This window comes from Podarcis raffonei, chromosome 3 (assembly GCF_027172205.1).
Source record: "Podarcis raffonei isolate rPodRaf1 chromosome 3, rPodRaf1.pri, whole genome shotgun sequence".
Lineage (NCBI taxonomy): Eukaryota > Metazoa > Chordata > Lepidosauria > Squamata > Lacertidae > Podarcis > Podarcis raffonei.
In genome coordinates this window covers 21,821,866-21,846,458 of record NC_070604.1, presented here as the reverse complement: position 1 = coordinate 21,846,458, position 24,593 = coordinate 21,821,866, and the positions used below count along the sequence as shown (strand labels likewise).

General features: G+C 42.7%; 1 protein-coding gene across 1 annotated transcript; it reads right to left on the bottom strand.

Moving 5' to 3' along the window:
• Window positions 1–9,666: 9,666 nt before the first annotated feature.
• TMEM18 (transmembrane protein 18) lies at window positions 9,667–14,899 on the bottom strand. Its single transcript, XM_053380788.1, has 5 exons — window positions 14,509–14,899; window positions 13,322–13,442; window positions 12,522–12,576; window positions 10,977–11,070; window positions 9,667–9,833 (listed from the first exon to the last, which is right to left on the bottom strand). The coding sequence occupies exons 1-5, from the start codon at window positions 14,548–14,550 to the stop codon at window positions 9,738–9,740; spliced, it is 408 nt and encodes a 135-aa protein (XP_053236763.1). The 5' UTR covers window positions 14,551–14,899; the 3' UTR covers window positions 9,667–9,737.
• Between the last annotated feature and the right edge of the window lie 9,694 nt (window positions 14,900–24,593).

The window sequence follows — 24,593 nt, the reverse complement described above, 5'->3', positions numbered from 1 at the left end:
AGGCAAAAGCAACACAATGGACTCAGCTACATTAGTAAAGAAACAATGATTTGAATGCGCCATAAACATGCAACACCAGATGGTGCCAGAGAGCAGGAAAATTCTGACTTATTTATAGTGGTTTATCCCCCACTTGTGTAGATCCACCCCATGTTATATAGCTCCTAGTGACATGTGTGGAACTATTTGTTTTCTTGGACATTGTCATTTCAGTATTTGATTTCAAAAAACACTAGTTTTCCTGAACTCTGATATTACTGTTCTCCCAGTTTTTAGTAACTATTCAATATTACTGCTATCTTTGTTGCTGTTAGAGGATAATCATTTCTGAATGTTCAAGCAGCGCTGTGGATCTTAAATAGGAAAAGTGGATCATATGACATAATGTAGGTGGTTACTTCCGTTTTATGTTCCATTATTAATTTCCAAAAAGATTACTATTCCCCCTAAAATATGCCGTAGGGTTCCGATGTCTCCATAAATTATAGATTATCTCTGCATAAATTTTGCTTGGTGTCTATCATGTCCAATGCCATCTAAATAGTATTATGCACTGTTCCCTTGAAATGCATACCTAGTGTGGTTTGGGGGACATTCTTCCAAATCCAACTCAAATTGTCCTATGGAATTATTCTCCCAAGACTCCCCCCCCCCCCCCAGTTTTGCTGATTACTGGGAGTTCAATAAACAGTACTATTTCTCCTTTAAATACTTATTTTCAGTGGTTCCCCTGCTGAATCACATCTCAGCTCTTTTATTCATTTTAAGACATCTTCCTCGTCTTTCTGTATGTCATCTCCACTTTCTCCTAATAGGAAGCTGCCAATTCAGATCACGTTGCTCAGTATTGTTTGCACGGAGACTGGCAGCAGTCTTCCACAGTTTCAGGCAGGAACCTTTTCCCGACATAACCTGAAGATTCCCAAGAATTGGACCCGTGACCTTCTGCATGCAGAACACGTTCCCTACCACTGAGCTTCCTGAAACTCACATTCCTCTCGCTTCCTGAAACTCACATTCCTCCTCTTCAATCTTCAGGTCTTTTTAAACCTCATATCTTGTGCACTCCTTCTGATCATTCATAGGATCATGGCATTGCAGAGTTGGAAGAGACCATGAGGGTCATCTTGTCTATCTGCCTGCAATGCAGGAATCTCTTACCCAATGTGGGGCTCGAATCCATGGTCCAACTTGTTTCTCTGCTACCTTTTTAAAAGACATTACTGAAGACATACATTTTACCCATGATTTTCAGTCACTATCCTTCTTGTTTATCATGACTGACATCTGACACGTCTCCCCTCTTCCTTTCTGTACCTCTTGCAGTAAACGATGAAGAAGATAGGATTGCGCCAACACAAAATGGGAACTGTATTGAATAGCATTTGCAGGCGACATTGCAGAGGAAATGGATATTAGCTAAAATTCTTCGCAAAAGAGATGGAGATATGTTGGCGTTCAGTGTGTTTGTACGTGTAGCTAGCATATTCCTTGAAAGGTGGGCTCAGCTAATCAACCCCAGCTGCAAAATAAATATCAAATACCTTTCACAGACTTTATTATAAGTGTGTCCTATTAGAGTGTGGGAACAATATTTGTGGCGGGGGAGGAGGGCACACAAAAACTCTAAGCCACCAACGGTTTCACTGTGGTTCCCCAGGAAAATAAAGCTGTCAATAAGTGAAAGAACAATAAAAGCATGACAAATGGATTATTAACAGCTCCACTTTAACATGTGTAAGTGATTAAAAGGCTCAGTTTTATACAGATCTGAGCTCTTCTTTCTAAAAGTACAAATGCAATTGACGTTAAGCATGGCAATTTTGAGATTACTCTTATGCGAGCATCCATGTCCACTTTGACATTCCACTGTTTTTTTTTTTTGCAATTCAGATAATAACTTCCTTGCGTATTTATTGAATACAGCCTTGGAAGAAGTGAGCCTGGAGCATAATGGAGTCCCCACAGTGCACCCGCAGTCTCAGAGATGGGATCTACGATTTGTTCCTCACAAAGATTTGTAATGTGTAGGTGGTACTCAAAGTCACATCTTCTTCGTCATCTCTCTCCTCCCTTGCCCATACTCTGCTCCAAGCTCTGAAGTAATAGAGGAAAGTCAACTCACAATGTGATGGTGCTATGCCAGGCTTCCTCAACCTTGGCCCTCCAGATGTTTTTGGCCTACAAGTCCCATGATCCCTAGATAGCAGGACCAGTGGTCAAGGATGATGGGAATTGTAGTCTCAAAACATCTGGAGGGCCGAGGTTGAAGAAGCCTGTGCTATGCCAGATGATGTGTGTGCTTAGATCCTTTGTTATAAAATGGTATCCCAGAGAACTCTGAAAGGTCCTCTGGCCTGTGGCTCAAGGAGGAGTTTAGTAATTGCTTCCTGCAAAGGCAGTTTGCCCATTGTTAACCAGTCGCAGGGAGAGTTAGGTGTGGTAAAAGGCACATTGTCAATTCACACAGGACTTGTTGTTGTTGTTTAGTCGTTTAGTTGTGTCTGACTCTTCATGACCCCATGGACCAGAGCACTCCAGGCACTCCTGTCTTCCACTGCCTCCCACAGTTTGGTCAAACTCATGCTGGTAGCTTCGAGAATACTATCTAACCATCTCATCCTCTGTCATCCCCTTCTCCTTGTGCTCTCCGTCTTTCCCAACATTAGGGTCTTTTCCAGGGAGTCTTCTCTTCTCATGAGGTAGCCAAAGTATTGGAGCCTCAGCTTCACAATCTGTCCTTCCAGTGAGCACTCAGGGCTGATTTCCTTAAGAATGGAGAGGTTTGATCTTCTTGCAGTCCATGGGACTCTCAAGAGTCTCCTCCAGCACCATAACTCAAAAGCATCAATTCTTTGGCAATCAGCCTTCTTTATGGTCCAGCTCTCACTTCCATACAGCACTACTGGGAAAACCTCACACAGGACTAGCCAGTGCCATATTGTAAAATAAGAGCACATCCTAAGTTGTTCCCTAGTATCGTTAGCAACTATGTACTTAATTAGGTAAAATTTCATCATCGCAGAGAGCAAGACAAATAACGTAGGGTTGTGTGTGGTTTTGTCAGAAGCTGAACTGCAGCAGTATGGAAACAGAGCTGCCGGTGACAAAGGCAGGTCAGAACAGAAAGGGATGCCTTCCTACAAGGGTGGATCACTGAAGGAGGAAGGACCAAAGAGAGGAAGATCATGCAGGAGGATTATAAACATGGCTAGTGTGTTTGTAGGAGGGAGGGGAGATGGATAGGCTGTCCTCAATTCTACCCTACGATAAGAGCAGAGGTCAAAAGTAGCTCTAAGCCTTGTCCTCTGGCACAAGAGGAGTTAGAACACACTAAAGATTTGTGATTTTGTGGAGCTCACCACAATGTTGTTCAGATATAAATGCCACACAGAGAGACATATATATGTATGACTTCTTACAGTTGTCATTGCTGCCCATGTGAAAATAAATGATTGTGTTTCCCTTCTAAAACTGTGCCTTGTGAAGGGGAAGGAGGTTAGTTCTCCTCCCATATCTGCATCTTCTTTACAGCATTAAATAGTGCATTAAACTTGTTCATCAGTTACCAGTTACTATACTACATCTTAATTCATCTGTAACTTGCTTTTTGCTTTTCTATTTAAGTGGGCTTCTGTGTCTTGTTGAAGGGCAGAGCTCCAACTCATTAAAACTTTTTCTCGTTTTCCTCATATTCAAATTTCTGCCTGCTATATTACAGTGGTACCTCGGGTTACATAAGCTTCAGGTTACATACGCTTCAGGTTACAGACTCCGCTAACCCAGAAATAGTGCTTTAGGTTAAGAACTTTGCTTCAGGATGAGAACAGAAATCATGCTCTGGCGGCAGGGCGACAGCAGGAGGCCCCATTAGCTAAAGTGGTGCTTCAGGTTAAGAACAGTTTCAGGTTAAGTACGGACCTCCGGAACGAATTAAGTACTTAACCCGAGGTACCACTGTACAACAAAATAACAACAAACAAACCCATGGTTACGTAAAGCATTCTCAATAAACACATGAGACGTAACCAGCTGTGTTCTTAAAGAAGGTATACTATTCATAGTATCAAATTGTAAATTTCAACAGAAGTAACTCATAAAATTCAACAAATGAACAACGATGGTTTGGACTTTATGAACAGACAGGTGGAATAGACACCATTACACGGATGGACCTTATGCATGAACTGACTATAGAATGGTCAGATCCACTGGGTCTTCTGCTTTGTTCGTTTGTTGAATTTTATGAGTTACTTCTGTTGAAATTTACAATTTGATACTATGAATAGTATACCTTATTTATGCTATATTACAACTGCAGCTGTGGCCACGAGGTGGCATGCTTGCCTTTCTGTTGCCTTCATAGGCTGTTTCCTCGTTGGGTTTTATTCTCACAGTGTAGTTTTTTGGTTTTGGTTTTTTTAAAGTGTTCATTTCCCATAACAGCTTGAGGAAGCAGATACCACAGCTTGTGACCTTCCTGCTTCTGATTGTCATTCTAGCTCTCTCATGAATTCCAGAAATCTGTATTAGGGCAATAACTTTATTAGGCCAACCAAAATGTCACAACAAGACAGTGTGTGATGTTGCAAGTTGCTCAGAACATTTCATCAGGGTAAGTAACAAATAAAATGGAGAGTCATGGAGCTCTGCATCTGGTATGAAATGGACTACTGGGAATGGCTAACTCCTCATTCTATCAAAAAGGGGCACTGGGTTTGATTTAGACCAGGCATAGGCAAACTCGGCCCTCCAGATGTTTTGGGACTACAAATCCCATCATCCCTAGCTAACTGGACCAGTGGTCAGGGATGATGGCAGTTGTAGTCTCAAAACATCTGGAGGGCCAGATGTTGATTTAGACTAAGTTGGTTGAACTTGCGTCCCATTGAAATAAATGTGAAAAGTTTGCCATGACTTAATACCCATTGATTATAATGGGAAGTATATGCAACCAGTTTAGGTTTAGTGTGATAAAGGTGGAGTAGAGGGAACTCTGGGAAATGTAGCTCTCTGAAGAGAACAGGGATCTCCTCACAACTCTCAGCCCCTTAACAAACTACAGTTCCCAGAATTCTTTGGGAGGAGCTATGGCTACTTAAAGTGCTATGATACTACTCTAAATATATAGTACAGATGATGCCTAGATTGTCTCCAATGCTTTGGGCCCTGCTCCTGACGTGCGCAGATGGTATTAGACGTTCAGTCACTAGATGGTGGAGTAGGACTGAGAAAAGAATTAATTAATTATTGTTTATCTCATTCCGGAGTATGTGGAAGACCAATAATCAGACCCAACAATTAATGATAACCTGATGAAACTTCTACTTTTGTTCCCTCAGACACCTCCTCCTATCTTAGAAAGGAGGTTAATAATCTAAATACTCAAAAGATACCTTAATCTATATTTCCATGTGATTGTATTTAAGTGTTTAAACATGGAAATCTTCTGGTAAAGGCGGTAAGAGGGGAAAACAGGAAAGCCCTTTTTTTGAGAAAGTTTGTGACACAGCAGCACCTAGTGGTTTGTTTGGCAAATTATACTACAACGATGATTCTAATCTTGCTCACAAATGCTCATTTCTTTTGATGACTCAGGCCTAAATGAGTGGTAACCAGCAAGAAATGGAAACATTTGTATAATTTGTGTTTACTCTTCACTTGGGCTTTCAAGCCGTTCTGCTGCATTTGGTGACAGATGTAAAAGAAAAGTAAAGTGGGATATTTTCTGTAGTATTCAGCAGTGCACAGAGCGTATAGCCCTTTGGGTCTTCCTTTTCCCTCTCAACCCTGTGACATAGGTTAGAGACTTAAATCCCTAAACTAACCAATGCAAATCCCTTGTGCTCACCAATGTACATGCATAGAGGTCCTCTACATGCAGGTAAGGTAAAGGTAAAGGACCGCTGGAAGGTTAATTCCAAAGGTGATTATGAGGTGTGGCACTCATCTCGCTTTCAGGCCAAGGGAGCCGGCGTTTGTCCACAGACAGCTTTCCAGGTTATGTGACAAGCATGACTAAACTGCTTCTGGCACAACGGAACACCGTGATGGAAACCATAGTGCACGGAAATGCCATTTACCTTCCTGCCACACCAGTACCTATTTATCTACTTGCACTGGTGTGCTTTCGAACTGCTAGGTTGGCAGGAGCTGGGACTGCGCAACGGGGGCTCACTCCATCACGGGGATTCAAACCGCTGACATTCTGATCGGCAAGCTCAAGAGGCTCAGTGGTTTAGACAACAGCACCACCTGCATCCTCTACATGCAGTGGGATCTCAGCCGACTGAGGAGGCCCCTTCGCATGAAGGTGTTCCATCTACGCACAAATACTGTGTAGAGTTAATAGGTGTCCTCAGGAACTTTCCCACGGCTGGTAGTGGGCCAAAAATAAAACACCAAAGGAAGGACGCAGGCTGGTTTGTCTCATTCGCAAAAGTGCCTGTACATTTTGCCTTTTATCTTAGGTTCTACAAATAGGAAAAAACTACCGTTTGCAGAATGGTAATTCTGGTTTCAGGCCATTTTGTTCAAAATTATTAGATACAGAAATGGCCTAAAATTTACCTTTTTTCTCAGGTACACTGAAGAATTAAGGAGGGAGCACTTTCGTCCCAAACAGCAGTAAAATCTGTTAGGAGAAAGGATGCTTAAGTATGCACAAAGCTTACTTCCCCCGCCCCCCCCCCTTCCTGCGGGGAAAGTTATTTTAACAACAAACCAGGTATTTTTTTCCAAGTTTATGGTACAATCAATCTAGGTTTGTCAGCATAGTTTTGTTGGTCTTATCACTTCATAAATCATTCCACCACTTCATAAATCTAGTCCTGTTATGAGCATAATAGCGTACCTCGACAGTAATCCCTGAAAGGAATCACAGCTTTAGAAAAAAACACACCATGAAAATAAATTGTCCTACTTCTTGTTTTTAAAGCAGTACATGAATTGTGTTTATGTATGTATATGGGAGAGAGGGAGGGAGGAAAGAGCAGGTCAAAGCTATTTTACTATCAGTTTTTAAATATTTTCCGTAATATTTGGCTCACTTATAGCAAACTGCTAAAGAAACCTCTACTATCACAAAGGAACATTTCAATTGCTATGATATTAACTATATCATAAGCTATATTGATATGACATCAGTTTAATTTCTTACATGGCTTAAAGCACAGCTTGATATATTAAACATTACATGCTCTGAACGAAGGTATTTTTTTTAATCCGCTCCACGAGCTGGCACTATTTAGGTTTCTAAATATTTCTCAGGTTCCCTCAGTTTTAATGTCATGAGGAAATGATCCCACCAGGTAAAACTGCCTTCAAGATGCTTTTGGTATTACACATGCAAAGTATTAACAGTGAGTGTCATTTACCTTTTTAAGAGCTGGAGCTGCTAATTGAAAAAATTCCCTTTTGCACCAGATTCCAAGGAGTGGTTGTTGGGTTTGGTCAAAAGGGTCCCGGCCCATCTCTGCCTGTACCACTTCATTTGCATGGAATTGGGTGGGTAGGTTGACAAACAGAACAATCCTATGCATGTTTCTCTTGGAAGCAATATTTTTGCCAGCTTTACCTGATTCGCAAACGACCATTCCTGAACAGCCTTGCCAGTACCATCCATGCACAGGTGACCAAATGATTGGATGACTGCCTTCGACTGCATCCAATGGCCTTTCCCCTTCCATTTGCTGCCAAAATTGTGGCAGATGCACCCACACTGATGGTGCATAGATGGCGTTTTGCGCACCTGAACACTGCTTTATTTCCCCCAAACCTTTGCTGCCCAATCAATACCAATGTTCTTCATCTATTTGCTTCAAATTTTTTCTCTGATTATACTGAAGGTGTTGAGCTTATTGCAATTTTCACATTGCGCTTTTTAAATGAAAAGTGGTATTAAAATATTTTAAATAAATGAAGTTAAGTCTCATTGGGCAACATCCAGTGTTGCACAGAGTTTCTATTGACCGCTTTTAATGAAAGGGCCAGCCCGGTGCTGCTTTTAATGTAATGATTTATATGTATTTAACAGTTCTTATATATGTATATAATTTTAATTCTTTTAATGTTTTAAACAATTCCCCCCCTATGTTTTTAGCGATTTGTCTTGAGTCCCCTCAGGGAAAATGGTGGGATATAAATCAATTTATCAGCATCACCACCACACAATGAGACTTTTCCTTCTTCTGCTTCTGCAGCCACCCCTTTCTGCTCTGGAAAGTCCAACAATTTCCCAAAACTGGTGTTGGGGGTATGCGGGGAGCTGCAGGAGGAGGGTGAAATCTGTCTACTACTGGTCGGACACTGCTGGATTTCAGCAACTTGAGTTCAATGCATAGGATTTCAACTTTACACTGCATTCCTGTACAGTGGTACCTCAGGTGAAGTACTTAATTCGTTCCAGAGGTCCGTTCTTAACCTGAAACTGTTCTTAACCTGAAGCACCACTTTAGCTAATGCGGCCTCCTGCTGCCGCCACACCGCCGGAGCCTGATTTCTGTTCTTATCCTGAAGCAAAGTTCTTAACCTGAAGCACTATTTCTGGGTTAGCAGAGTGCGTAACCTCAAGCGTATGTAACCCGAGGTACCACTGTACATGTATACTCACAGATACAGAAACCAGCAGGGTGTACTCTCATGTAAGAGCATACAGAATTGCAGCCTAGATGTATTTACAGGTGTCTTAATAGCTCCTTTTTATAACAAATAAACAACTCAATGAACACCTAAAATAAAATAAAAAGTTTAATGTAAAAACAGTAAACTTACACAAATTCCATGGCATATACAGCAATATACAGTATTAATTTACAACTCAGATGTACAAATATTTTAAAATAATGCTCAGTTTAAGTCCAAAAAACTGATATCAGTTTAAGAACGGACTTCCGGAACGGATTAAGTTCGTAAATCGAGGTACAACTGTATACAATTAAATTCATTGTATGAAATGATTTACTACAGGCTCATAACAAGGTCGTTTGCCTAAGACAGACATGTTCAACCGGTTGACTGTGATCGGCAGGTAGATCTTTGGGGTGCTCCAGGTCAATTGCGGGATTAAAATCAGTGATCGCCTGTGTGCTCCTGATAGATCACTCTGCCCCCTGCACTATGTTTCATTGTGGCTGCCGTCGTGAAAGCCTGTATTCACTGCGTCGTTGCTTGAGTGTTTTATGGAGGGCTGATGGCGTACTACTTTGTGAGCGTTTTTATGCAATTCTCAATTCTCCCCCAAAATAGCCAAACAACTCTGGGCACTCCTCCCCCCCAAAATGGTCAACAACTCTTGGCAATGGCAATGGGTAGATCACGGTCTCTAGAGAGCTGGACATGCCTGGCCTAGGGCAACATCCAATTGTGCCCATTCATCCACAGAACTGACTTCCTTCCCCTCCACAGCTGTGTCTCTCTCTCACACACACACACCTGAAGGTTGGGGAACCTTCAGAGCAGATTTGGGGGTAACAAGAGATTTGGGGCTGCAAGAGAAAAGGAAGGAAGGTGAAGTCCTACTGCATGAGCAGAAGTCCACTCACACAGTATTGGGATATAATTCACAGCGGACAACAATTTAAGTTAAAAGAATCATTTAAGAGAAAGACCAAAAAAAAAACCCCAACCCTGTAAAACTTGTGAAAGAAAAGGGCATCAAAGCTCAAATCTTTCAACATCACATTGCTAAGAATGATGGCATAACGCCTCCCACATACATTTACAGGAGAAACCATTATTTATTGACTTTTCTTATTTTCTCTTCTTGCTTTCCTTTTTAGCTGCGCCGTCTTCAGTTCTGTCATTACATTCACTGTTTTATAAACCCAAGCAATCTGAAAAGCAAAACAAATAATTATGTAGGCGAGTGAAGTAGCAGTCCTTTTGTATACGAACAGGCAACTATTCTTCAAGGGCCGGTCCTTCTGTAGACAAAATGCCACCACTCAGGTACAAGAGGGAGGTATGATGTCACTTGGGGGCGGGGAACCCCTGAAATCTGTAAAAAAAAATCCCCCCCAAAGCCTTCAGAAGAAAAGGTCTAAGGGGTGGCGAAAATCCAAGCACCCCAATGGGGACCGAACATGTTCAATGGGCAATGAATGCTGACTGCTAGAAAGGGAATCTGGAAAAATCAGGAAGAGCGATGAAATAAACATGCCCAGCTGGCAGTCTTGAGCAGGAACAATGTTTTACTTCATATCATCATCACCATCATCATTTAATTTTTGTAACCTGCCCATCTGACTGTTGCCCCAGACATCCTGGTGGCCTTCCAACAGGGTATATAACAACAACAAAACAGAACATCCCACATTAAAAGCACCCCAAAATAATAATAATAATTTCACTTATTATTTATCACTTATTTTTGTTGTTGTTATTATTGATGTGTTAATAGCCTTCTATGTCTTTTTGGAACAAAAATGCCTTCAGTTGTTTCCAAAAGGTGCAGGTAGTGGATGCCTGTCATATATTGACATAAATGCTATTCCACAGAACAGGGGCAACCACACTGAAGGCCCTGCTCCAAGGTCTTGTGCAGTGGGCTTCCGAAAATGTTGGAACTTGTGGGAGCCAGAGCGACCTACAGGTCACATCAGGGACATACTGCAAAGTTCAGGGCTGACTGTGGATTCTTACAGCACCATCCATAAGCAACTGAGATGTTTGGGGAACCCCAGAAGGTTCCAGTTGTTGTTGTTTAAAAAAAATATTAAGAAAAAAACCCCTTAAGTGGAAGTGAGGGCACACAAAACAGCCCTGTGAGGACTGAACATGCTCCGTGGGCATGGAATGCTTCAACTGAGGTGGGGCTGGGGAGGGAGAGGGATAATAATCTGTCCTGGAAAAGGGCATAGCTGGCTCCCTGGACCCAAGTATCCCACACAGCAGCATTCTGTTGCAGGCCCCACTTGTACATCTGAGCGCACACATTTGTAAGGCAAAAGAAAGAAAGAAAAAGCAGCAGCTCTTACCACAATAACGATAGCATTCAGCAGCAACGGTGCTGAGAACACTATGGAAATGAACATTCCTCTTGAATCAAAGTACTGGTGCTTCGAGAACAATCTGCAAAGGAAAATAAAACAGATGTTAGTAAAAACCGACACAATTCTACACGCGTGGTTTTTTCATACGGATTATCTAGTATAGTCGCTGCAAATACAAATTAACGGTTGCCGAGAAACAAAAGCATGGCACTTTTGCTCTCCCAATGGCTTGCTGAGGACACAATGGTGCAAGAAATTCTGCTCCTTTGCCTTTCACCAGCACTTGGTAGGCAGCAAATGTTCAACTAGCCTCCATCTACACTTAAGTCGTCTCCCAGCCTGCTTCACTGCCCACAACTTCTCAGTAAGCAAAGGTGAAATGCAGTGTTGAAGAGAACCTTCAGGAGCCATTTTGTCAACAAACCTCCTCACCTCCCCTTTTAAGACATTCACCTTGAACACTCAGTGTTTCTCAAACTTGGGTATCCAGCTATTTTTTGGTCTACAACTCCCATCATCCCTAGCTAGCAAGACCAGTGGTCAAGGATGATGGGAATTGTAGTCCAAAAACAGCTGGAGACCCAACTGCTTCATTTTAGATACCCAAGGTGTGAAATCTTTATTTCCCAAGTAAATAAAGAACACCAGATTCTTGCCACTCGCATGTTGCTGCCCCAGAGTTTGACTTGACTCAGCCATGATAGTTAATGTATATCTGGAAGCATATTTGCGACACTCCTGCTGTTCAGTGTTGGCATTTTCTATCAGGAGGTGCAGTTATGTAAACCACTGCAATGAACATAATAATTGGAGGTGTCTAGTTTACCTTTTTTTCTACTGCTTCTCCCTATGCCACAAAACTTTCTTTAAAGGGGGGGCCTGTATGTGTAAGCTCTTAACATTTTGTAACATCGTCTGGATGACTTCTGTTTGGCGTAAGAAAATGTATAGGGTGCTAAATGTAAAGGGCATAAGCACTCAGACGTCCCACTGATTTGAATGGCAGTGAGCTAGGCATGTCTCAGACTCTCCCACTGTCATTAATGGGATTCTTAGCCAGCAATCCTATGCATATATTCTTGGAAGAGGGCTGCTAAGAATTTAACTGGGGGGGGGCGCCTTTGTCAATCTAGTGCCCTCCAACTACAGCTCCCACCTGCCTCAGTTGGCTGGGCCTGGTCAGAGATATAGTCCAAAACATCTGGAGGACACAATGTTGGCAAAGGCTGACATACCATTCATTTATGTCATTTATACAGTAATGCTTCTGCTAACTGCAAAATTCAAAATATCTCAACAGTAGTAGTAGTACTAATAATAATAATAATAATAATTTTATCATTTATACCCTGCCCATCTGGCTAGGTTTCCCCAGCCACTCTGGGAGGCTTACAGCATACATAAAGCATAGAAAAACATCAGACATTAAAAACTTCCCAATTAACCTGTGGGGAACAGAAGAAGACAACAATTTCGGCATGATAAAAGGTATTTAAAATAAACGTAGGGGCAAAAAGTTCATGTAATTACCTCCAGTTTGCAGCCGCAATTTCATTGATATATTCTGCACAGAATACCAGGGTCACTACAACCAAGAAGACAAATTAGAATTCTGAAGCTTTAAAGAATCTAAATGTGGGAATGCATGTGATATATGAAACCACGAAGAGAACATCTTTCCTAAATGTAATCTGCAAGACTGAAGAGCCTATAGGCTTCCATGCACAAGTTTCCATAGTCAATTCCAAATTTAACAGGCGTGCCCAGGTAAGGGATGGATGAGGAACCTGTGGCACTTCAGGTATTGCTAGACTTCAAGTCCCATCACACCTGCCCATGGGCCAGCTAGGGTAAACTTCAATAAATTTTCTGTTTATATAGGCATTTATATCTATTGCCACAGCAAAAAGTGAGCGCTTACAACCATAAACTTTCAATTATAATAAAATGAAGATTAAACAAAAATACAGGGATGCCAAGCTATGAATGTAAACTTTAAAATTGTAGAATCTTTCACTAAAGCAGGTCATTTTCTCAACATGCTAACAGTAAAGGGTACGAGAAGAAAGGACCTAATGCTAATGAAAAATATGCTTTTAGAAAGTTTCTCTAATACTTTGTGCACATTGGAATAGATACCCCAATATGTCATATCCCAATTTGAAAGTGATCAACACTAACAACATTGTGCAGAAACGCATACTATACAGTTTAGTAAGATTACAGAGATAGGCAGAGAATGAAAATGACTGCATCAATTCCTTTAAAACATACCCAGATGCTAACTTCCGAGCAACAATATCATAAAAAATACTTCATTCAATACTCACTGATTGAAAGGAAGTGCCCTATTTGCAGGCGGTAGTGCTGAAATGAGAGGTAAGTGAGGAAGACGTAAGCTATGTGGAAAAATACAAGACCTAGGAGCCATGGTTCAGTCCAATCTGTGTCCTATGAGCAAATCAGGAAAAAAAATCTATTAGAATTCTGTCATCAAATGCAGACAACAGATCAATCACCCTTTCAGGGGGATGGAAAACCTACATTGCCCCTCATAAACTGATGAACTTCAGCAAAGGTGCAACAATCTCTTTTGAGAATATATTTAACAAGAAACCGTGTATGCCTGTAAATGAGAAGGGGACTCAAACCGATCTGCAAGAAATGTTACAATGGTACCTCTGGTTGCGAAGGGGATCCGTTCCAGAGGCCCATTCGCAACCTGAAAAGCCCGCAACCTGAAGCGCCATATCTGCACAGCGCAATCTGGTGCTTGTGCGCCCGTGCAAAGCGCGATTTAGTGCTTATGTGCATGTGTGAGCAGCGAAACCCGGAAGTAACCCTTTCCGGTACTTCCGGGTCGCAACCTGAAAAAACGTATCATGAAGCAAACGTAACATGATGTATGACTGTATTTGGTTTGGAGCAGCAGCTCAAATGACAGCTATTGTTGGACTACAATTCCCATCATCCTTAGCTAGCAGGGCCTGTGGCCAGGCATGATGGGAGGTGCAGTCGAACAACGGCTGGGGGACTCAAGTTTGATAAACAGTGAACATTATTTCATTTAGTAAATAACCCAGAAAAACAACCAGTACTGGTTTGGTAGCTGTAACCCCTATTCTAAACATAAGCATGCTTTTGGAAAAAAATACATGGATCATTCTTCAACGGAGGCTATGTTGGAGCTGCGGGAGGCGCACAATATATCCCCAAGCACGCCAGCAGGTTGGAAGGCGGAGAAATATCTTGCTGCAAAGACGGACGCGCCTTTTCCATTGCAAGCAGTTTGTTCCGCCAGAAAACAAACGCGGCAAGAGAAAGAGAAAGCAAAGGGAGACGAGACCCCGGCCTGCTTTTCCTGCTCTGAGCAATAGTTAAAACTGCGCGTGATGCCTCTCCCTTCTTTTCCAGGATGCGATAACGCCATGCCACCACCCCGACCAAAATGGGGAGGGGGGGGGGGAAAGACGCACACAGAGAGCGCGGGCGTCTCTGGCACGGCTAGAGGACTTACCGTCAGGATCCTGGAGACTCCAACGTGCCTCGGAAGCCCCATGGTCCGAGGGAGGAGCAGGAAGGAAGGAAGGGCGGAAAACACCCGCCCGCCTCTCCGCTCGAAGTCAGTCGACGCGGCACCCTTCCGGATTCAGCGCCAATTCCGCCATGCGCGATGCGTAACGGTGCGTAAATGTTGGGAGAATGGAGACGCCTTCTCTTCCCTTCTCCCTCTGGCGTGCAGCAAACGCTTCCGTGGCGCGCGCTGCGCATCAATTAGAACTGCGTCCAATTAGAATCCGAAAGGATGTTGCATTAAAGTTCCATTTGGAACAAGTTTGCGGGGGAGGAGAGAAACTCCCTCTGTCCTCACGAGAATACGCCTGGAGGCGTGGACAGGAGGAAAGATTTGTTTCCTTTCCCCCCCTCCCCTTCAATGGGCGGGATCTTCGCGGCTGTCTCGCGATGCTCTTTTTTGGGGGGGGGCGGGGAATTTGGAAGCCGTATATAAGGCTGCGAGGGGCTGAAATATTAGCGTCATAGCATTGCTAGATTGGAAGAAGATTTCGTGGGTCATGTAGTCCAAAACTCCTGCAGGAATTTCAGCTAGATCATACATGACACACACGCGTGTGGGTTGGGGACTTAGTGAGATGCAAGGAGCCGCGCTGGTCCGGTCGCTGCAGTGTTTTAAAGTGTTTTTCTTTCTTGGTCAGACACCCCCCCCCCCGCCGCTTTTAGCGGTATATTTTGTGGGGTGTTTTATGTAGGTTTTTAAAATCTAGAGTTGAAATAATAAAGTTAAGCAAATTCACAACAGTTGGATTTTCAACGAAGGACACTTAGCATTGCAGCTTTAACAACAACAAAAATAATATTTATACCCCTCCCATCTGGCTGGGCTTCCCCAACCACTCTGTGCGGCTCCCAACAGAACACGAAAAACAGAATAAAACTTCAAACATTCAAAACTTCCCAAAACAAATTTATTGTTGTTTTGTGATTACTTATGGTGTTTGGCATAGTGATCGGGCTACTTAAAATCTCCTTTAAAGGTAAAGGTAAAGGTACCCCTGCCCGTACGGGCCAGTCTTGACAGACTCTGGGGTTGTGCGCCCATCTCACTCAAGAGGCCGGGGGCCAGCGCTGTCCGGAGACACTTCCGGGTCACGTGGCCAGCGTGACAAAGCTGCATCTGGCGAGCCAGCGCAGCACACGGAAACGCCGTTTACCTTCCCGCCAGTAAGCGGTCCCTATTTATCTACTTGCACCCGGGGGTGCTTTCGAACTGCTAGGTTGGCAGGCGCTGGGACCGAGCAACGGGAGCGCACCCCGCCCCGGGGATTCAAACTGCCGACCTTTCGATCGGCAAGCCCTAGGCGCTGAGGCTTTTACCCACAGCGCCACCCGCGTCCCAAAAAAAATCTCCTTTAGGTAAAGGTAAAGGGACCCCTGACCATTAGGTCCAGTCGTGGCCGACTCGGGGGTTGTGGCGCTCATCTTGCTTTATTGGCCGAGGGAGCCGGTGTACAGCTTCCAGAGTGGTACCTATTTATCTACTTGCACTTTGACGTGCTTTCAAACTGCTAGGTGGGCAGGAGCAGGGACCGAGCAATGGGAGCTCACCCTGTCGCAGGGATTCGAACTGCCGACCTTCTGATCAGCAAGTCCTAGGCTCTGTGGTTTAACCCACAGCGCCACCCGCGTCCCTTAAAATCTCTTTTAAGTCCCTCTAAATTTTAGGACTTCCGGGTTGGCGCCTCCGGCAATGGCGGAGCTCCTCCGACCGGGAGGAACTTGCTCCGTGAAAAGCAGGGTCTGACCGCCATGGCGAAGGCGGAGACCCATTGAAATCACAAGCGGGAGAAGCTTGTGAACCTGGGATTCGGCTGGCACCTTTTGCGCCTCCCCTACTCGCGGGGAAACCCAGTTTCGGGGATCCGGAGCGACGTGGGGTGAGTGGCGCGGTGCTTCGAACTGACTGCTTCTTTCACAGAGTGAAGCCGCATTGCTGTTGCCGGAGAGCGCTGACTTTTTCCTGTGGACAATTGGATTTTAAACAACTACCCGTGAGTAGAACGGAAAATTGGATCTTTAAATACCTTAATTTGGCACCGAAACGGGGAAGGTCTTAAACAGGAAGTCCGCCTTCCCCTTTTGTAAATAGATTGAAGCAAAGACGTTATAAGCTAAAGTCGTTGAAAGTTTTTGACAAAGGATTAAATTTTCATCGGTTAAAACTACAAAACCCCCCTTGGAAGCAGGAGAAGAGGGGGAAAATTTTGGACTTAGCGAGCCTGCAGGAGAGAGTGAAAAACCTGGAAAAACCTCCGAACCTGGAAAAGGGCTGCCAAAAGAGTGAAGGTTTGGGAGAGTTCATTGACTGTGAACAAAACATTTTTGACAGCTAGTTAAATAAGAGAAAGATACTGTTTCCATTGTCCTCTTCTGCGTTTAAAAAGGAGGAAAAGTAACTGGAACTTGAAACTATTTTTATGGCTTTGTGTCTGAAAGGATTGATACAAGTGGAGACTGTTTCCCTCTAGAGGGAGTCTTTGAAACTGTCACAGGAGTGCAGCTGGGGAATCACCAGCTGCAAGATAAGTAATTGTGAGAACCAGAGATTGACCTTGGACCACTCAAAATGTTGACAGGAGAAGCCATTGTGACGGTACTATACAAGATAAGCCACTCGCTGGAACAGCTCCATAAGAAGACGGATGACATGTCTTTTAAAATTGACAATTTGGATCAAAAAGTGACTAATTGGAGTCAAAAAGTGAGCATTAACACAGAAATAATTCAGGACTTGGTACAAGAATCTACTTTGGCAGGACAAATTGTGGAGGAGAAAGAGAAAGCTGTGGCTGTTGAGCCTAAAGTAATACAAGCGGGATCCTCAGTCTTACAGAAGCAAATTGAGGATTACAAGTTGAGGCCTTCTATGATTGAATCTAGAAAAAGCCAGATTTTGAGGATTGGATACCGGCTTGGAAGGAAGGAGGAAAGTTGGAAAGATCCCTCTATGCAGGGATTAACTGACTTTTGGGACATGGACTTGGGTCTGGAGGAGATTGGAGTTTTGGGGGCCTTTGGATTTGGAGGAACTTTGAAACATGTCATGAAACATCTTATAGACCTCAGCTTCAACTATGGGAATTTGGCTGACCTGCCTGGAAGGAATAAAAGCATTGTTAGGTTGGAGTCTTTCCGAGATCTGCTTTTTGGCACTAAAGAATATGAAGAAGACCTGCAGAAGGGACCTGGAAAAGAGTTAAGAGCCTCGGACATAAGATCTCCAGGTTGATGGACTATATGGAATTGACGGAAAGGACTGGCAGAATCCGAAACCAGGGAGAGGAGATGGTGGAAGAAGATTAGACAATTTAAAGTTTATATATAGAAATTCTGTAAAATTAATGAATGATAGAAAAATGGTGGAAAGAAATTTTATGGCCTTAGCAGAAATGTCATAAGGAGTTAAGCATATATAAGTATTTTAGTTTTAATGATAAAAAACATGTTAAGATATTTATAATATGACAGAAAATAGAGAAAGATGGAAAGGATTTGCTGAAACAATTAATAGAAGTGGAATACAAAAAGGGAGGTGAGAGGAAGTCGAGGAAACAAGGGAATGAAAGATAGAGTAAGGAAAAGGTGCGATGTATGTTTTTAAATGGTTATTGTTTTGTTTTGTTTAGGGTTAACGTGGGTTAGGGTTTTGTTTAGTTTAGTTTAATGTGCTTAGGTTGTGTTTTGTATTGTTTATATATTGTATTGTATTGTTTCTTTCTTTCTTTCTTTCTTTCTTTCTTTCTTTCTTTCTTTCTTTTTTCTCTTTTGTCCTTTTTCTTTTTCTTTTCCTTCTCTGTATTCTTTAAAAGCAATAAATATTTTTTTTTTTAAAAAAGTCCCTCTAAATTTTAACTGAGAATTGAACACCTTCCTGGAAAAATGTAAGGCTTGCGTAGCAAAGAAGAACTTTGATCATGTTGCGATCACTGGAGGGCTTAAAAGTGGACAGACTATTGTTATTTTGCTAGATGGCACTAATGGGGTCAAGAAAGCTTCATGTATTAAATACAGGAGGCCATTCTAGGAGGGAAAGGACAATTATAGATGTTATTTTTGGTCTGATTAACATGATTTTTGATAGTTAACTAGGTCCCTCTTTCTAGGAAGTTTAGAACTCAAAATAATGGAGAACACAATGGAGAAAAGGAAGCCTATAGGCATGTACCATTAAATATTTTGGTTACAATTTCATTAACCTTTGAGATGGAAGATTAAGAATTTAAAAGAAAAGGCAATCATTTGAAATCTTAAAGTTCAGATAAGTGCTTTCGTATTGCCGTATGGTTTAGACATCTGAGTGCTATCTTATTATTGCTTTTTTGAGGCACAGCGGAGGTGCTTAAATAAAGAAAAGTTGAAAGTAAATGTTAAGGAAAATAATGCACTTTGTTAGTTGTGAATACATAATTACTGTACCCCATCTTTTAGAAATTATATTGGACACCTCCACTGGTTTTAATTCCCTACAGTGCTGATGTGTGCCCAGGGAGACATCTTGCAAAATTTGTACAAATGTAATCTGTTCCAGGAGTCTGTTCGACTCCTAAAACCGTTCGAAAACCAAGGTGTGGCTTCTGATTGGCTGCAGGAGTTTCCTGCACTCAATCAGAAGCCATGGAAGCTGTGTTGGACGTTCGGCTTCCGAAAAACGTTCGCAGACCGGAACACTCAATTCCGGGTTTGCGGCATTCGGGAGCTGATTTGTTCAGGAGCCAAGCCATTCGACTACCAAGGTACCACTGTATTTGTTTGCCTTTAACTCCCTGTAGTTGTCATATCAATTCATCTTTTTGGGCATAACAGTGAAAAACAATTATAATATCTCTGTCCTGAGACCTATTTCCCAGTGGGCTTGCTTTAGGTCAGTTTTAGAGAGTTCAAAATCAGGAAGAAGGGAAGGGATCCAATTAATAATGAACACTTTCAAATCCTTATCTTCTACTCCCTCTTCCATGCCCCTCACTCTCAGGTTAACTCTTTGTGATATGTGGTCCTGGTATTCTAGTTTAAGATGAAGACATGATTATGGTGGTTTTATTTAGTGAATTTGTTAGTTGCTTTATCTTTCCCATGGCAACCCGAAACAACTTACACAAACAGACAGAAATATAGATACATAGTTAACTATATAAGATACATAGTTTCCTGAGCATATCCAAGTTTTAAAATTTGTTCTTCGTGTTTAACTTCCACGTTCATAGCTGAGTTAGCAGTTTTAGCTGCTTCATCTACTGTGGAGGTTGATGCTGCAATCTTTCCTTCCAAACTTTTCTTATCAAACACTCTGTAAGCTCTGTTATAGGTTGCTGAAAATGTTTCACAAACTGCTTAGCAGTCAGAGAGGCTCACTTCCCTTATCAAATGTTCTGGATGATTTCAAAGGAAACATAGCCATTTTAGAACGACAAGCCTGCTCTTTCTCGTAGGCATCCGATAATCGTTCTGACCTTGAAATAGTTCCTTAGCGACTTGGTACAGGTCTAGGAAGCATTCTCCTCAACTTCTGAAACTTTGTGTTTCACTGTTTTACATCAAAATTCAGCCTTTTTATTTTCCGTCAGCATCGTATCTGCGGGATTACATTGCCAGCTGGCATTCCAGTCAGCCACTAAATTTGTGAAGTGGTCAGATGATAGTGCCAGGGAATATTGAAGGATGATAGACATGGGTAGGCACAGAAGGAATAAATAAAAGAGTCTGGGTGAACTAGGTTTTGAATACAGTTGGAAGACCAAACCTCTGCAGCAGCTCGCACCAATTTTTTCCCCCCTGCAGTGGGGGAAATTAAAAGTAGAGGGAGGACAACTGGATTTAAATTGAATTATGCATCCACGTTAAAGAATAAAGACAGAAAATGGAAGGAATGGGGATTCAAATTAGCTGTTGTGTCCATTTATATTGTATAAAGGGGAGGGGAAATAATTCAATAAAATGTTAATAAGGAAAAACTGACATCTCCTGTAATAAAATTGCACCTGTCCCAGGTGGTGACAGGAAATGAAGAGCACCCTGGAATTTTATAAGCATCTCCTTCTGCTGTCTGAGGAAGACACAGCTATTATTCTGATTTGACATGTGTCAAAATATTCCCCTCGTCGCTTTCACGCCGGTTAATACACCTCGGATGACAAGCTACCTCCAGCCCACAGTGCAGAAGTGAAAAACAGCAAGTGAGCATCATGTCGACTTTTTAATGGTTTAAAGATGAAACCAATGTGCTCTTGTTAACTAAAAGAAGAAGAATTAATGGGCATGTTGTGGACTTTTGCTGTATAATTTATATCTTGCATTTCTGGATTTGGCATTTGGCTTTACAAGTAGTTTCCTCCCACATTGGACTTTAACAATAGTGAAAGAGCTCAAGTTTGGTGCTTTTTGCATGACCACTTAATTTTTATATTACATCTATATTCCACCCTTCTACCCAGGAGCTCTAGTTGGTGTACATGGTTTTTTCGCCCATTTTAATTTTCAGAATAAGCTTCTGAGGAAGATTAGGCTGAGAGTTGGTGACCCAGTCAGCTATGTTTTCCAGGTGTCTAAAAATGTGAAGCTGGGTCACCTCGGTCTTAGTCTAACCAGTATTTCGCACTAGTTTTCTCAGTGGCGTTTAAAATCCTACTGCTCATTAAGTTTAAAGAGATGAAAAGCAATGGTTGTCTTCTTGGCTCCCACAGCCCTTCATAAAGCACAAGAGGAAAATGCACAATATTTTGTTTGGACGAAATTAGACCCTACATTTTCAATCTCAAAAGAAACACTCAAGGCAGTTTTCACCCTTAATCAAATATAAAAGCACTACAGAACTGATTTTTAAGCAAATAGGAATGGAGGGTGGAAGAAGGCAGAGAATAAGCTAATAAAATATAAAACTCTAAAAATGTCAACAGACAGAAAAAGCCTCTACAGAGAAGAAAAGGCGCTGAAAGCCTAAATCTCAACCGGAACTGATCTGACCATGACAAAGGATAGATGTCAATATTCCCCACTTTCAGATCACCCTCTTCCTGCCTGGTTGAGAAAACATGATCCAAAGTGTGGCCTGCCACATGTGTTGGGCTGGTGACATTTTGGGAGAGCCCCATGGTTGTCATGGCAGCCATGAAGTCCTGAGCTAATCGCCTCAGCATGGGCATTGACATCCCCCAAACCAGTGCTATTTTTCTAGAAAAAGAGGTGCTGGAACTCACCATGAACACCTCCCTTGTTCTCTAATAATAGCAATGGCACCTACTTGAGAGAACTGAGTGCTGGCAAGTTCTGGCTGAAAAAAAGCCCTTCCCAAAATTAACAGCCTTGGAGTCCTCAAGGCCACCTCTGAGACCAGCACTGTCAGATCAGGCAGGGAGACTGCTGGGCAGTGAGGCGGGCGCTAAACCGGCAAAGACCCTAATCTGTCTTGATTACCTAATGCCATGAACAAACACTCAAGATCCCCACTGAACTGGACAGGGAGACTGGAGACAGAGATGGAATTTCTATAGACCACAGCAAACCCCGTCCCTGACCCTCGTCATCTAAACCCTCTTCTACAGGGTCTAACGGTTGTAAATGGTGAAACATCTAGACCCAGTTTATTTAGAAGAACGGCAGTTTCTTGTTTAGCTGTCGCTATTAATTATGACCTCACATCACAATCAAGTGGAATGGGAACCCCCACCTATTTTGATAACTCCTCCTTGTTACTGTAAAGGTAAAGGACCTCAGACAGTTAAGTCAGTCACAGGCGACTCTGGGGTTGTGGCGCTCATCTCGCTTTACAGGCCGAGGGAGCCGGCATTTGTCCGCAGACAGTTTTTCCGGGTCATGTGGCCAGCATGACAAAGCCGCTTCTGGCGCAATGGAACACCGAAACCAGAGCAGCACACGGAAGCGCTATTTACCTTCCCGCCAGAGCAGTACCTATTTATCTACTTGTACTGGTGTGCTTTTGAACTGCTAGGTTGGCAGGAGTTGGGACCGAGCAACGGGAGCTCACCCCGTCGCGGGGATTCGAACCGCCGACCTTCTGATCGGCAAGCCCAAGAGGCTCAGTGGTTTAGACCACAGCGCCACCTGCGTCCCTTTCCTTGTTACTAAAGGGTGCTCTATTTCAAAGTCAATAGTATCATTTCATATGCATTGCCAAATAAGATCACATTGAATGCGTTTTTTAAATAGTAAGAAAGCAAGCCGAAAGAAGGCAAACTACTTAATGGGGTGTGGCAGACAACATTTCCGCTTGCAACTGGGACAGGGAGGTGGCAGGCACATATCTCAAGTGGGTTCTTTTCCAAATTGTAACATACATTTTTGTGTGAATATTCTCAAAGATTCTGACATAGCTTACAAGGGTGGGAGGATGAACCTAGGAAGCATTTCTGTTAGCTGCACATCTTCCTGAGAGTGTTCTTTTATCTTCGGGCGACATCTCATTTGCAGACTCTGAAATGATTTACATTTCCAGAAGTTATGAGAGATATTACAACCTAACAACTGGACTCCCTGTACGAAACAATTACTGCCAGGGGGAAAAATAAATGTGAGCAAATGGTTTGAAGGCTAATGGAGGCAGATGGGAAACTGTCCAACTTAGAGATAATACAGTATTAGGGACATGCAACTTAATTATGTCTAAAGAGAATGCCTCTTTTAAAGCCGTATGAGATGTTGAAATTATGAATGCATTAGCACAAACTTTGCTGCATTTTAAAGGGCTGGGAACCATCAAAAACTGTAATTGCCTTAAATGCTAATAATCCCCTGTTCTTAAAAGTGTCTTTAAATTTCGTGTCCTTTCCCTGATTGTACAGCTAAATTCTTTGTCTGCCACAGTAGTGGGAAATGTGGAAGGAACTGAGATCAAGCAGAAAAGCTTTCTCTGGAGGAATGGTGGAAGGAAATTTCAACTAATTCCTCCTGCAAACGTTCCATATTACCCCCCCCCCAATTCTGTAAGGTCCCTATTTGGAACAGCTTTGCAAGTGGGAAGAGGAATAGACAAAATCACCCTCCCCGCTTCTTTCAGTGGCAGCAGGTGAGACACCTGTACCTGTTGGAATGCCTGCCTGCCTCCCTGCTAGCTGCAGTCCAGTCTATTAAAAAGGAATGGGCTGGATCCTGTTTGGCTGACTGCCAATGCGATCTGGAACAAAGTGGGGAAAGGGCTGGTGACCAAGTTTGAGTTAAAAATACCAAGTCAAATTAAAATATATGTAGCAATAGATGTCCTTTTCGTAATGTGCTTTTGTCCATTAATACTGTTGAAATATGGAAGACTTAAATGCGTTGCTCTGTTCTTATCCTGCTTTCAGTGATTTTTGTACAATTGATGGCCCTTGGATAATTAATAAAGACTTAGTATTACATTGGGAACATCCTGTGGGCAAAACTCATGGGAGCTCTGGATCCAGCCCTCAGTGCAGTTGTAGCAGTTTGCAATATTGGGGAGGGGGGAGGGAATCATTAACATTGGAGGGGTGGGATGGGGAACCTCAGATTGAATCCAGCCCTTCGGACTTCTCTATCTGGCCTTCAGGTCACCAGCTCTACTCTGTACCTTCCTGAGTTGTTGTTGTTGTTGTTGTTGTTGTTGTTGTTGCGTGGCTATGACTCTGTTCCTTGAACTCTGATAATGCCTCTTAGGTGCCCGGATCATCGAGAGAGAGGAGTGTGTGGACAAGCTAGGAAAATTCACATTGGTTGCTTTTCCTACTCTGGTCCTGAACACATGAGGCTCCCAGACATTTGTCCCGAAGGAAACAAGGCCTTTGGGCTTAGGAAGGTTAAGAAATATTCCACTGTTTGAAACTCAACAGCCGCCTACTTCTGTCTGAGAGTGGAGACGAACCAGCTGATTTTATAGACGTGGGAATCTAATTCTTTATGCAGAGGATCCTTCTGGGTTCCAATTACCCTATATGAGATGTAAATTTATTCGGCATCTTAAAAGGAACCAGTCCATTTCGTCTTGATCTCTCAATGGCTAATGGTAGTTACTTGCTGCCCTGGATTGCGGTTTAATGGATCGAAGGAGCAGGCAGAAAT